At 22.1% G+C, this 16,292-nt stretch overlaps 1 protein-coding gene across 3 annotated transcripts in view; it reads right to left on the reverse strand.

Annotated features, from left to right (window-relative positions):
* Positions 1–1,031: 1,031 nt before the first annotated feature.
* The window catches only part of LOC129606047 (choline/ethanolamine kinase-like), a 33,434-nt gene continuing 18,173 nt past the window's right edge, over positions 1,032–16,292 (reverse strand). Inside the window, exons 1-8 of one of the 3 annotated variants that reach the window (XM_055516098.1) lie at positions 13,141–13,272; positions 12,928–13,034; positions 11,429–11,612; positions 5,944–6,269; positions 5,636–5,839; positions 3,977–4,093; positions 2,511–3,027; positions 1,032–2,406 (exon numbers count right to left, since the gene is read on the reverse strand). In XM_055516098.1, the coding sequence (XP_055372073.1) occupies positions 2,314–2,406; positions 2,511–3,027; positions 3,977–4,093; positions 5,636–5,839; positions 5,944–6,269; positions 11,429–11,612; positions 12,928–13,034; positions 13,141–13,200 (1,608 nt within the window). In that variant the 5' untranslated portion in view covers positions 13,201–13,272 and the 3' untranslated portion in view covers positions 1,032–2,313. Of the gene's footprint in view, positions 2,407–2,510; positions 3,028–3,976; positions 4,094–5,635; positions 5,840–5,943; positions 6,270–11,428; positions 11,613–12,927; positions 13,035–13,140; positions 13,273–16,292 lie in introns of those variants that run through there. The other 2 variants (XM_055516099.1, XM_055516100.1) reach the window with 2 other exon arrangements.

Raw genomic sequence — 16,292 nt, forward strand, 5'->3', positions numbered from 1 at the left:
ATCAAAATTATAAAAACATTAAGAAATTAAATTTTTAATAAAATTTCAAATGATGCATTCAGTGAGACCTATGAATTGATTATAGGCATGTAAATTTTTATTTTATATTTTGGTTTTGGAAGATTATAGTATTCTAATAGTAGCTATTGCAATTTAAATTCATTTTTGTTACAATAGTACATATAATTTTTCCAGATTTTATATATTTTTTAAGTATACATATGCACATAAGTTACAAGTTATATAGAATATTATTAATATAAAAAATTTTGAAATTTAGCTATGGAGTTTTGTAGCCGCAATAACGTTAACAGTAGAGTTCCTTCATTTTTATTATGTTGAATATTAATTACATTTATACTACGTATAAATATAGCTAATGATTGTATAATGAAAATTTTATTTTGTTTTTGTTACATTCATAAAAAAATTTTATAATGATTAATTAAATTTTCAGATTTAAAATGTTTGTTACTTTACAATGGAGCAAAACGTAACCAAATTCCCAACTAGACAAAACTAAAAAAAACTTAAAATTTTAAAAAATTGCTCTTAAATTTAAAAAATTTAAAGAACCTTATTTTTTCGGTTTTAATTTTAAATGTTTTTGATTAATTCGAGTTATAATAAATAATAGAAGTTGTATTGCAAAAAAAAGATGGTCTATATATTGACATTGCATTGAATAAATCATTAAAATCTAAGTTTTTTTAAATATTATAACTTTTTAAAATTGAATGTTAAACGTTAAGTTATTTATGTTTTTATATAAGTATATATAATATGTACATACATATGTACAACATAAAACAATTTTGGTCCAACTGACTATTTTATATTTTATAATGTTACCTCGTTTAGGTTATCAAAACATTAAGTATATATTAATATTATGTGTTATAATAAAAAAAAAAATTGATATTAAATTTAGAACATTATTAATATTTTTAATATATTTTATTTTCATTTAACAAAAAACAGCACAAATTATCTTACATAAAATTGTAATGCATATATTCTAATATTAAACATACAGTACAAATACTGAAGTGTTTATTTAAACTCAAATAATATATTGTTAAAATGAATTTTTATTTTTTAATAAAGTAAAATTCTTTTTAAATACATTGTATAATGTAGGTATGCACATTCATTTAAATTAAATTATATAGCAAATTTTGCTAAATATGAGCTCTTCAAATTGAAGAACTTCAACTGAATTCTATTATATTTTATTTTTTAATTATTAGTTAATAAAAAATACTTTATTAACAAATAAAATTTGTGGCGATACAATTTTAAATACAAAAAAAAGTGGTTATATAATATATTTATTTATCACTATATTTATTTATATAATAATTTATATTTAGTATTCAATAAATTCGTACATTCAGCACTATATAGATATTCCTGTCTTTAAATATCTCTATTTAAGTAATATTCTTTCAAAAAATTTGCGCTAGGAATAAGTGTTTTTTCAATTCACTTAAGTACACTTAACTATACAAATGTAGATTTCGTAAAGAACACAAATAATAATCGTATTTACATATTAATTTTATATTTTGAAAAAAAATTTCATGATTTTTATGTGTACATTTGTTTTTAACTTAATTTACTTAAATACCAATAAGTACTGGTTTTCAAAATTCTTATTTTGTCAATTACTTTGAAAAGTTTAAATTTTAAATTTCATGTGGTAAGGATAACAAGGTAAATAAAAATGTTTTTTTTTTTTTCGTTTTTGATTTTTTTTTTTTAATTTAAAATATTAAATATAATTACAATTTATTATTTATTATTATTTTTTTTTGTTATTTTTGTAATTAATTTTATGTATATAATATAATTTTTAAATCTTATAAATTATGAGATAATAAATTCACTTCGTAAAATAAGATCAGCTCAGTACAGTAACGAATTTCTTAAAACAAAAAAAAATCGAAATACTTTCTCAATATCTTCATCCGTTTCTTTCTGTTCCATTTTGTCCGTTTACACACTTCATAAGATTTAATACAAAAAAAAAGGTCTTTTAAAAAAAGTCCCATATGAGTCCCATGCAACGAAATATGTACGCTTAGTGTAACATATTATGGGAATTTTAAAAGTGTATACATTGAATTTTGATTATGATTTTCTATTTTGTATGGTTTCACGTTTTGAAAACCCACATAATTATGAAAAATATTTTCAAAATACTTTCCAAACCAAATTTTTCGAAAATTTGTTTGCTTGAATAGTAATTATGTGATTATTTTTGTTTTATATATTGGTGGTTGTTTTGTTTTTTTAATATAAAATCAAAATTTAATGCTTTATTTTATTTTTCTTATTGGAATGTGTTGTACTAAATTGCTTCTTGGCTTTTTCATATTCTTTTAGTCGACATATTGCATAGTCCTAAAATTTGAAAAAAAAAATTGTTTTTAATAAAATTTAATTTAATTCCAAATTTGTATCTATGTATGTATATTATAATATATTCTTTTAAAAAAAATATTTACCCAATAACCAAATTCAATATTTTGATGTACATTAACAACAGACCATAAACACCAGAATAAATGTGATACCATTGAAAATATTTTTACTTCTTCTAATACTTCATCAATTTCCTCTTTTGTTGGTTCATCTACTGATATTAAATCTACATTTTGTGATGATGATGATCTTGAATGTGTTGTTATTGATGATAAATCATAATTTTGATTGATTTTTTGTAAATATGTTGTAATAAAGTCTCTTTGTTGTTGTTCATTTGGATATTGTTCTTTAAAATGATAAAAATATGGATATTTATCATTTGTATAATCTAGAGTCCATTCTAAGAAATGATTAGCTAAATCAAAACCACGGTAATTATATGCACAATATTCATAATCGATTATTATTAAATCTGGTTCATTATTATTATTAGATTCGGCAACCGAATCATTTGGATCACAACTTGAAAATGAATCACGTGTATTGTCCAAGTCACATATAAATGAATCATTATCTGATGCTGGTAATGATCTTTTCCTATATATTTTTAAGAAAAATTGAAAAATTAAAAAATTAATAATTAAAAAATAAATAAATTTTAATACAAGTATAATTAATAAACAATAACATAAAATTTACTGTAATGTACAAAATATTATTTTTTTACAACTATGTGGTAATTTAAATGTTGAATGATTGATTTTAATGTTGCTTTTAAATTATATTTTAATAAATATAAGTTAAAATATTAGATATTTATTTTTAAAATATTTTATAATCATAATAAAATATTTATGTATGTATTTTATAATAATTTCAACGAATAATTTTTTAATCGAAATTGGATTCGTAGTTTAAAATGTGCATGCATATATATATATATATATATATATATATTTATATGTATCAATATTTAGAACTTTTTAGCATAAAATAATGAAATTTAAAAAATTTAAAAAGAAGAAGTTTGAGAAAACAATTATATAATTATATACACATATGTATATGTAGCAGAAATATTTTTGACAATATTATCGGAAACATTATTTTATATAAAAAACGCTTGACATACTGCAATTTTTTATTGCAATAAAAATTAAAAATATAATTTGAATATGTTTCTGAATTTGGTTGAATTATACAAGATTCTAAATCTTTATTATTTTGTCAATTTAATTACTCATAGTTTGAAGCTTACTCATACTTATTTATTTATGAAATAAATATTTTTTTTTATAAATTTACCTCTGTAAATAAATTTTTTAATTACATATCTAAAAGTAAAAAAATAATAATAAAAACTTATGCTCGAAAACTTATTCTATTACAAAAAATATATAAAATACAAAATTTTGTTTACAATATTGCGAATTCCTTTGCGAGAAAATGGCTGATCTGATATTTGAAAAATCTTATAATAAGATTTCATTTGTTTTTTTTTTTTTTTTTGTTTATTTCACATATCACGCGTTAATCTGTATCTTACCTTGTATTTCCAATATTATTTATTCTTAAATTTCCATTAATATTATTATTTAAATTGAATTCTGTAGTTTTAGTTAAATTTTCAATTGATCCGGTACCTGAATCTTCAATAACATTACTGAAAATATACAAAAAAAATTGAAAAATTATACAAATTCAAAACTTTCATAAATTCCAAAATTTTTGTTTTTAATTCAAATTCAATTAATCATGATAAAATTCTAAAATAAATTCGAAGTTATGATGTTGATTTTGTTTGTTTTCGTAGAAAAAATTATATAATATGTATATAAAAAAAAACAAAAGAAAAATTAAATTTTTTATTTATTATATTAATATTAAATAAAATGAATTAAATGAAACAAAGTTAAAATTAAATAAAATAAATAAAAAATAAATATTATGTTCTTAGTATATTATAAATCTTCCACGTATCTAAAATAAATTAATTATTTAAATGTGAAATTTTATAAAATTTAATTATTAAAAATTTGGAAATATTAAAAGATTATGTTTATTTTATTTTTTATATATGAATTATTTAAAAAAAATAAAATTGAAAATATAATGAATATTTTGTATGAAATTGGTGAATAAATTAAATTAAAATGGTGCAAAATTATGTAAATTTTTTTAGTTTTGCATAACAATATGCTTTGAAAAGAATGATTTTAGCGATTTAAGCTTTCTGATATTGAAAAAAATTTTAATAACATTTTAGGAAAACAAAAATCAACTATATTTAAAGCATTTTCAAAAATTTTAAATTATTTTCTCAAATGAATCGAGAAATTTATTCATTATTTTTCAAAATTCATAAATAATTTTCTCTTAATATTTCTAAATTTTAAATAATTTAAAAATATATATTTTTATTTATTTTTTATAATAAAAAAATAAATTACTATTATTTTCTCGTATTCAAAATTCACGTTTTTTTTTTCTTCGAACGTTTTTGCGAAGGTGTTCGTTTTCATTTGAAAGGAATTTTTAATGTTACATAAGATAAATTTTATGTATGATTGTATTCAAGAAGATCATTTAAGAGCGATCACCACATTTCATATATGTATATTATGTTGTGATTGCTGCATCATTGCTTCTCTTACACAATTATATATATATTTTTAATTTTTAGTTTTTAATAAAATATAATTTTTTTGTTTTTGTTAATGTTTGCCTATTACAAATATGATTACGTACAACTCAGCCAAATTCTCAATCATGAGCCAAGTATACACGGACACAATATTGTGATGTATGTATATTTTTTATTTATTTATTTTTTTTTATGTCACCCCCCAGGACATCCTATATATTTTCTTTTCAATGATTATCCGCATACACAGGTTTGGTTTATTTTTGGTCTGTATTATCTATCCATCATAGAAGAACTTGTGTTCAGAATAAGCTATTTTTACATTACATACACACACAGATTATACAGACACAGATAAAGTACAAAGTTTTCTAATTAAACTGCAATTAAAAATAATTGATTTTTCGAAATTTCTCGAAAATTTATATGATATTAAAAAATTTTTCAAAAAAAAAAAAAGTAAATATTTTACAAAATAAATTTACTTTTCTTTTTTTTTAAATTTTTTTTTGCTTTTTTTTTTGCTTTAGATCTTTATATGGTTTCATATGAAAGTTATACCTTAAACTATCACTAGTTGTACGAATTCGTGCTGATATTGTAGGTTCCTTTAATAATATATTGCCTTCTTGTAAATCATTGTGGCAAAATACAACAGGAAAATCACCATCTTCAATAATTGTTTTAATCCATAAAACTTCTTCTTTAAAATTAATTGATTTGATACGTTGAATTTTTGATTTGAGTTCTGGTAATTGCTCTTCTCTAAAAATAAAATCAAAATGGATATTTATTAATATTTATTGTATTGAAAATTAAATTTAAAATTTTTTGTATATGAATTTTTTTATATAATTTTAAAAGCTTACTTAATATCTTTTAATATTGCTTCAATTGTTTTTAACCAACGATTCATACTATTCCATACCCAATCAGGTTCTTTTGATACAGGTATATCTAAACTATGTATATCAGCCATTTTTTCAGCAACCTTCATTGATATTTTATAATTAGATAATTCAGATGTTGCCAATGCTCTTGCTGGTATATATTGTTCAATTCTTCCACCTGGGAATATACCATGTAATTTTGGTCCTAAATTACGTTCAGATAACAATGTAAATACTACAGATTCAGTTAACATTGTTTCAAGAGCATTTTCTCCATGTACTTGTCCATAAATTCTTAATAATACCTGTAATAAATATATGTACGTTATAATTTGTATGTCATTAAAAATTTTATTTATTTTGTAAAAAATTTTAACTTAAAAAATAGTTATAGATAAGAAATATCTTATTAGAACTTTTATTTTATTGTACATTTGAATGGAATTTTTTTAAAACCTTGAAGTGTTTTCACATGAAAACTGTGGTATTTGTACATTATGTTAAGGTGGCACTTAAAAACATTGAAAGAACGCATAACCACTTTATTATAGTTTTTCTACGTCTTAAAAAAATTTGGGGCGAAATTTTAATATTTGATTTTATTGAGATAATTGAAATTGAAACAAGAGATGTGGTCGCTCGTACCTTTGGTTTGCAAAATCGGGTATTTCCTTCCAGCTGGAGAACTTGTATTTTTATATGGATTTAAAATAATTCTCGAAATTATTTGCTCGTTACCATATACTTTTGCATAAATCCAGGCGAAATAGAGTTACAATTTTTAAAAAATCTAAATATATTCTATAGGTATATGTAAGTCAACTCCGAATTATATTGCTAATTAATTTAGTTAAGGTATAAGGATACCATTAAGGATTAAAAGATGATAACCGTTTATAGTGTCGAAAAAATACGGGACCGAAAGAATTTTGTCATTTTTTTAATATCTATCTTTAATGGTGTACAAATTTTATAACCAGACAAACAAACGGACAGATAGGTTGAAAGTAACTATTGGTTCATTTTTTCCAAAAAATTTTTAGAAATTGTGGCAAAAAAAGATTCTACTTGTTTTTAAGTTTTTTGAAATTACAAAATTGAAATGTGTATGTACACTTTAATATTTAGTTTAATCAGTCAGATTAGATAAAATTAATCGTTTGGTGTAAAGAATTATAAAAATGTTTTCGAAAACTATATAGCGCATAACGTATATGTTCATATACAATTGATAAAGCACAAATCCACTGACAGGAAATTTCCCATCGCACTCTAAACTTACAGAAAGTTTCTTTGACGTCAGTTTTTCTACCCTTTGAAGATTACTTAAAATATCAGATATTAGTGACTAGATTGACGTTATAAGGGAATATGACGAATTATAGTGTGACAGATACATAATTAATTATAAAATAGTACATAATGCGCACTTATAGTGGTGGAATTAAATAATTATGTATATTCCTCATTAATCTTACTCTCTACAAATACGATATCATACAATTATATACATTTCTACGTTATATCGCTTCATTTATTATAATCCCTGATATATGGATATAAATAATGAATAAGGTTGACGCGTGTATGAATAAATTTATAGTTAGGCTTAAATTGGTACTTTAAAATGCAAATATATGTATAATACTGTAAGATTTACATATTATAATTATAATAGGTCTATAAATATATTAGTCAAAATTAAACACTTTAATTACGTAATATGTACAGAAGTTTTTTTTTTTAACAAATAAGCAGCCATCAATAATAATTGATTTTAAATTAATCAGATTTTTTGATTTAAAAATAGTTTTGTATTGACTATTAATTGAAATAATGATTAACGATCATATTATATACTTAATTATTGATTAACAAAACCAAATTGATAGGCAAATTTACTTGGCTTATGAATTAATTTTCTGTTCAAATATTGTATAAGAGAAAAACAATGTCGCATTAACTCATTAACGCTAAGCATGGCATGCATGGACGTTAGTAAGTATATATTATTTAAAAAGTATGTAAAAAAATTTACATAAATATTAAAGGTATTCGAAGAAAACACCTTAAAAATATAAATATAATTAAATTAAGTTTACCTTAATTTCAATTTAATTATTTCATCCAAATTATAATAATTTATTCAAGGTTAAAGAATTTTATCCTCTTGCGTGTGAAACTTTTTCATATGTACACTTTATACCTTGCATATTGTAAAGAATAATTATTTTTGATAAGCAGGTTCAGCGGTATGTTAAAATTAATTGTATTTGGTCTCAAATAAAATTTTTGATGCAAGGACTTGAAATTTGAATACATATTTTTTTTTTAGTTTAATCATTATTTATAATGTAAGGATCACGCTATTCCCAGGATTACTTTTGAGCCTATACAATACGTAAATTATGTACTTTTAATACAGTTATGAGTTAAGATTCTTTTCAAATTGAAATGAGTCATTATTATTTACATTTATTTATTTTAATTTAATTAATTCGAAGAATAATGTATCCAAAAATTACTTTAACTGAAATTTAGTAAAATAATTCATTTTTGTGCTCAATCAGAAGATTTTTGAGAGAAGTCGATTGTAATTTAGCAGATAAAAAATAATTACCTGTTTAATTAACTATTCTCACTCCAATTAACTTAAGGTGTGTAATTTAATTAACATTAAAAAAGCAACATTAAAAAAGTTAAAGAGATTCTTAAGTTTTTGATTCTAAAATTTTCTTGTTAAATATTTTATTTTTTAACAAGTTCTTTTTTAGCACTCTTCCAAAAACTTTTTGAAAAAAGTGCTTATTAGTTTCCCTCTGTCCGTCCGTCCGTGGAAATGTTTACAAAACTTCTACACCCTTGAAGATAGAAAGCTGAAATTTAATATGTGCATAAATCCTTACTAAAAAATATTTTACCTATCTCCTCCTCTTTAAAAGCTATAGCCCGGAAAACCCTGAAAATTTCATTTTCTAACTATTTGTTGCAGTGAAACCATAAGCATATTTTGTAAATTTTGCAAGCGCAGAAAGTCAGTGGCTTGCTTCTGTTATCGCGGCATACTATAATTAAATTTTAAAAAAACAAAATGGCCGTTAAAATTTACCGTTATTTAAAATCCATTTTTTCCAAATTTTTGATGTCGTTTTTTTTCTAGACCCTCGGTAGTAGGACCCTAAAATTTTGGCAGCAGTTAGACATTAATAAATAGTTTTTTTCGTTAGAAAAAAATTTTTTTCCATCTCCACCCCTTCTTAAGTTGTCACCTTTTGAAATTTGTAAAATTTGAATTTTTGACACCTTGCGAAACGACAAGCTTTTTCAAATTTCTATAAACGCAAGAAGCTAACGTAAGAATTAACCCTTAAAATCGAGTATTATGTAAACCCCTCTTAATAATTTTAATTTTTGCTTTATTTCAAAGACTGCATAAATCGTTCATCCTAAATATATAGCAATCCTGGTATATGAATGAAAATAATTTTAATGGTATGTTAGGTATACACAGACTGCATTTAAAAGCAGTATTTTCACTAGTTGCAGGGAAAAGTGCTAAAATACAAACCATTGGTTTGACCCAACTTTATTAAGAATTCTAATTCATTATTGTATACAATATACAATAGTCAAATCAAATAATAACTATAATAAAGCTATTTTTATAGCTGAATCATAAAAGGACTATTGTGATTATTAATTATAAAATATGATTTGTAAAGTGGCAGCTTTTTGACAATAAAGATTGGAGAAAAAGTTTAATTAATTTTAAAAAAATCTTTAAAAAGCCAGAAATTATTTAAAAAAAGAAATTAGAAAAAAATTTTTGAAAATTTTAAAATGATTGTTATGAAATTCGATATAGATTTTCGGCGTGCCGTAAAGAAAGTAAGGGTATGCAGAATCTGATTTATATCAATTTAATTATAAAATTAAATTATTACCCCTTTAATATATTATAAGATCAATAATAAAAATTTTGTGAATTTATTGTTAGGTCAATATATGTTGCCAAAATGGACAGCTCATTTGGCAATTTAATTTCATAATTAAAAGTCTTATTACCTTATTTATTATAAAAGTACAATTAAATTTAAAAATTTTTATTTAAATATCGAATCTCAAAAAAGATTATATTGAGAGATAAAACCTTTTTGTTGTTAAGTAATTTAATAATTACGTATATATATACTTTGTGTAAATATGTACATAGCATGTAATATTTATAATTAAATCATAAAATTTTGCATCCTTAATCAAAAATTAAATATTTGAGATACTTAAATTTGAAATTTGATATTATTTTTATTATACGATAAACAAAGTATAAGCAGTTGAGTTTTATATTACGAAAAAAAAACTCTTTTTGTTCTTTGAATTTAGATGAATAGAATGGCGAGCGCTTTAGTCTTTCTTTACAAAAGGTATATAAGCATAAACCGTTTTGCAAATTACACTTTTATTTTTGAAATGCGGGTTTCGATATGCGATTAACATTAAAACTAATTTCCTATATAGAAGAAAGTAAAATAAACTAAATTTTTTTTGTATTTTATTTTTATTGTATTCCACAGTTTATTAAATGGCAAAAAAATTAATGATAAGTAATTTTTTATTATTTTCCAAATAATAAAACCATTTCATTATTGATTTAATAAACAAAATTTTTTTTAATATAGCATGAATACAAAAGGTCATAAAATATACTCTTTTCGTGGCATTTCAATGTTATCCTTGAAAAATTTAACCAAAATTTCAAAATCAAAGTAAACTATATACCTTAGAATTACTGAATTTCCCTTCTTAGTGGTAATTGCTATACAAAATTATTGTTCCGAAAATAGCATCACGACATATTTTATAAATTTGCAAAGAAGTTATTTACTTTTTATTAAACGTAATAGTACGTACTGCCTTTACTTATTCCTAAATATTTGATTTTCTTATATGTTCAAGGGACTGAGTTGGAGTCCTTGATTGCTATTCTACTATTTTACGATTAACTATTTTAAAAGGAAAGAAAATTTCACAAAAAATATTGCATGACTTTTTACATTTTGTGGTAAACCAACTTCTTTAGCCATTTTTGCTTTTTTTACTTTTCAACACATATAACAAATTATAAGAATAAAGCAAAATATGAAAAACAAAATATATTAGTAAAATCTAAACGAGTTCATTGCCTATAAACACATTTTACTATTACTATAAATATTTTTGTATACCAAAAACCTATAAACTGGATTTTGTATTTTACTATTTTAATAAGCAAAATTAATATACGTATCTAATCCATTTCTTGTTCTTACGTCATTAAATATGATGAATTTGTGTGAATCACTATACATAAACATACACTAGTTAATATAGTTAAACACAAAAATTTTCCATAATTTCACGTTTATTACATTATAGTCGTGTATGTTATCTTTAACTTATATAATAAATAATAATATTTACTTACCTCTCTTGGTTCACTGTTACAATTTCCACTATCCTTTCGAATACGTTTAGCTGCTGATTTAACAAGTTGTTCAGCTGACATAACTGGTATTGAATTATTATTATTGATATTATTACTTAAAACAATATTATCACAGCTAGTTTCCGGCAAGCTGACATGGTAAAGGAAATTTGATAGACCGCCACTATAAATAGCAAAATAATTATAAATTTATTGAAAAATTAAAAATAAATTTATACTTGTGTGTATGCCTACATATATGAAATTATATAAAATATGTTTTTTGTTTCATCTTACATGGATATCTTACATGTATGTATGTATGTATGCAGAAGAAGAAATTAATTTAGAAAATTATTTTTAATTTTACTTGCACGTGAAATATAAATATGGAATTTCTATAACATATGAGAAAATGAAGAGAGAAGGACTAAATTATTATAAATATTATTTTCATATTAAATTATGTGAACGAAATTTCCTATTCAGTAGATTTTACTCTCCATAAACAATCCTACGGCCATAGATAACAAACAATGTTGTAAAATAAGAATAAAAATTTTAATTATAGATTAAAATTTATAAAATTTTCAAAGGTTAAGAACATCGGGTTTTGAATGTTTTTTTTTTCAATTAGCCCCCTATATTACATATTAAAAGTATTACGTACTCTAAGCTATTTAAAGTTATGTAATTGACTCCCAAATACCGGCATTTCATTCCGGTGTAAAATTATATAGAATGTTTTAATTAAAAGTTCTGCAAAAAACATACTATGAACGTTTTGTGTACTTACAATTTTAAAAATTCATAAAATTAAAAATTTATAATTATCTTATAAAATATTGAAACTCCAGAAACGATAAATGTGCTTCTTCTTCATTTTCTGCAAAATTTTACAAACAATAATTACAAAAGATTGCAATTTATTTTTTATGAGGCAAATTTTACATACTCGTAAGATATGCGTGCTAAATATCTTTTCAACAACTTGGAAGAAATTTTTATTAAAAGAAATGAAGAATTTTTCTTTTGTTCAAAAAAAATATTTCCTTTAAAAATCTTTACCGTTAAGGTCAACGGGATATAAAAGGTTATATAAAAAATAAGGTTCATTCTAAGCATACATAATATGTATGTCGTAATCTGGTGTAATATATTAAACATTATTTCGCAATCAGTTGCTTCTTTTGTTGTAATACACAAAAATAATTTCCCTCACCCTCACATACATCCTTCTTCCTTTGTTACGACTTTCTATTGTTTTCTTTTTGTTCATTTTACAGCGTCATCACAACATTGCGAATACACCATTATGCATAACATATTTAAACATAATAATGTAGATATACATGAGTGTATATGAATATTGAATGAATCATAGAAGCAACAACAATTTTGCTATTATAATTTTATATATATATACATACATACATGTTGCAAAATTTAATAATAAGAATAAAGTTAATCTTTATGATAATTTTTATAGTCGTCCTTACCTAATTCTTTTTAACTTAATATCTTTAGCTGTTATAGATTTCCATTGTCCTGTTAAATAATCACGACAAATTCGTGCTGCAATATCTCTCATTTCCTCAATTGTTGCCTATATAAAATAATGATAAAAATGATGGTTAAAAATTTAAGAATATTTTAATGGTCATTTAATGCAAAATTTTTAATATAAAGAATGTAGAAAAAAAAAATTTTACATTTTTTTTGAAATATTTGTAAATATTTTCACCATAATTTAATTTTTTGATAAATTTCATGATTAATTATAATTTTCTATATATGTACGTGTATATATTCTATGATTTTTTTTTTGATGAAATTATTAAATCCTTTTTAGGATAAAAATCCTGCTTTTTTTGTTCTATTCTTTCTTTTTTATTGTACTTTGGAATATAAACGATTATTATTTAATATTTTATTTAAAAAAAAACACAGAATCAATAGTCTTTTAAATTTACAGTCTTAAGAAATTTTTATTGCAATTTTTTAATTTGATAAGGTTAAGAGTTTTAAATATTTTTAAAAAATTTTGATTTTTTTATTTTAATTTTAAGCTTTTTATTGAGTGAACTGCTTCAGTGAAATTCTCGAACTAATTTCATGTACAAGAAAAATTTAGAGGAAAATCGATATGCATGTATTAAGTAATACGAAATATTTGAGAGAAGAAGATACATAAAATGAAATGTGTACACTGCTGTTCAAAAGAAAATTGAACACTAACAAGTCCCTAGTTGATTAAAAATTGTTACTTATTTATTTTTGGATTTGAAATCTTCGAAAAATACGGCAATAATACACAAGTTTATGTATTTGAATTGTTGAGCTATTTTGTAGTCATTGATATTGTATGTTAAGTCTTTTATATGGGGAAAACAATTGGGCTGCGTCTAAAAAATTTAAATCTACAAGTTGTCCAATAATTTTTTTACACCAATGTATATGAATATTTTAGTTAACTACAATAAAAAAAAAATTTCCTGAGATAAAAATTAATGCGCAGGTCGTAAGCTTTTTTTTTATTTCCTTCATTCAAACCATATTTTACAGTGAAAATAGGATTTTAGTTACAATGTAACTAAACTTGCGGTATTATTTTGTATAATATAGACTAGACGATGTATAAACATACATATATATATTATTATAATACTCAGTAATTATTGTATTATTATAGATATTTAAACAAATCTGTTCAAATAATAAAAGTACATATAATTTGATATTATTAATGGAAGTTGGTTAGGTATAGTTATAGGTATTTAATTATAAAACTTGGGTAATAAAAATTTAAAACTCTTATATTGAGATGAAAGATCATTTAAAAATTTTTTACAGTTTTAATATAACTAAATTTTAAGTTATTGCTATTAATATTTTATTAAAAATTGAATATTTTAAGAGAATTTATTTTTAAATATTTGAAACAGTATTGAGAAAAATTTTAAGATAATTACATATTCACTACTAGGCCGAATATATTTTATTAAATTAGCAAATTAGTATAATGATTTGCTTTCTAAACGCAAAGCCTACATGTTATAGTGAAATTTTAAGAAGAATAGTTCTAATGTACTTAATAATTTTTTCTAATTTTAAGATTTTCCTCCCATAATCTTAAAAAAAATTTAATCATTACATTGGAAAGAGTATATTTCTTTTTAGTATGATGGTTTACCTGGTATTTCATATGCGTATTTTTCCTACATAATGCGACACAACGAGGATTGCATAAGTCTCTTCCTTTACAATAAATTTGTATTGTAACATTGATCGTGTGTTCTATACATGATACATTTATACCGACATTAATTTCAAATACATTTTCCCTACATTTTTCAAAAATAATCCGAAAATATTTTTAAATTGCCATAATAGATTTTTATTTTCATAAAATTTACATACATTTTAAATTTATGAAGAAGATATTAAGCATTCTTAAGCAAATTTTTTAAAAACTTTTTGGTGAATTTCTCCTTTCATTCTCTCAATGTTTGTATACATAAGTACATATATATTTATTATAAAGAGCCCAGTCATAATCCACCTGTTGAATTAAAGTTTTATCTATTGGAATTTAATTATATGTGTATATATGATTATTGTTTATATACTTGAATATATGTATATACTACATTAGTGCACTAGAGTCTATCCTGCAAGCTTTCTTATACCATATACATTATACTAAAAATTTAACAATTGAATTCAACTGTTTTACATGTGTACATATGAATTTCAAATAAAAGTTTCGAAATTTTTAATATACATATTTCAATTTTTATTATAGAAAATCTTTGTCAAATGAAAAATTGTCCTACGAAATGTATTAAATTTAATTAATTAAAAATTTAATTAAGCAATAACGATTTTTAAATTTTATAAGTAAGATTTAATTTTTTGTTAAATCCAGTTTTATTATTTTCAAAAGTAAAATACGAGTAGGTACGTAAACAATTTAACAAAAAGCTTATTTTCCAAGTATATAATATGTTAGTAGGTGTACATAAAGAATTTCATCGTTATATTTCGAAATTACTTATTTAAATTTTATACTATCTCATGAACTTTTTGATTTTAAATATTAACTACAATTAATTAATTTGCGCAGTAGTTTTAAATGTAAATAAAAACCTTCACGCAGTATGATTTGAAAATATTTCAAAGAAAAGCACAAATTTTCTATGCGAATAAAGAAATTACTGAGAATCATTAAATTTAAAAATAAAATTTGAAAGGGAAATTCCATCAGTTAATTAATAATATTGTTGTTTGACTAGTTTTAGAACTGGGGAATTTTATTTTGATCAAGACTTGATTTTATATATATGCAGATTAAAAATTTTTTAGGGTTGTTTTTGTAAATTTAGAAAAAAATACAATTTGAGATTATAAGAAATCAAATATAGAATAAAATTTTAGTCAACATTTAAAATAATTTCTGGCAACTGTTCAATAATATTACGAATGTTGCAAATTTTGAGATGAAAATTCAAATTATGAGTAATCTACTTAATTCAACATAAAGCATTGATCACAACTCGAGCACATTTTTGAAGAAATAAGATGCGATGATGCCACTAACGTGTATACAGCTCCAAACCGTGATTTTTTTCTGAATGTATTAAGAAAAATATTAACACAAATATCAGTTTCAGTGGGGACCCAAAGAGATGAAAGAAAGGAGTATGACAATTATTAGTCCTTATCCATTCATAAGCTTTATCTAAGTTAAAAACAAAGACACCTTATTCTTACAACAAAACAACACGGTATGTTTATTAATAAATCGACTAATAATTTTTAGAAAAGATTAATTGCCCTCATATACAAATTTTTAAATATATAC

The sequence above is a fragment of the Condylostylus longicornis genome, unplaced genomic scaffold (assembly GCF_029603195.1).
Source record: "Condylostylus longicornis isolate FDR11 unplaced genomic scaffold, ASM2960319v2 ptg000017l, whole genome shotgun sequence".
Taxonomy (NCBI): Eukaryota; Metazoa; Arthropoda; class Insecta; order Diptera; family Dolichopodidae; genus Condylostylus; species Condylostylus longicornis.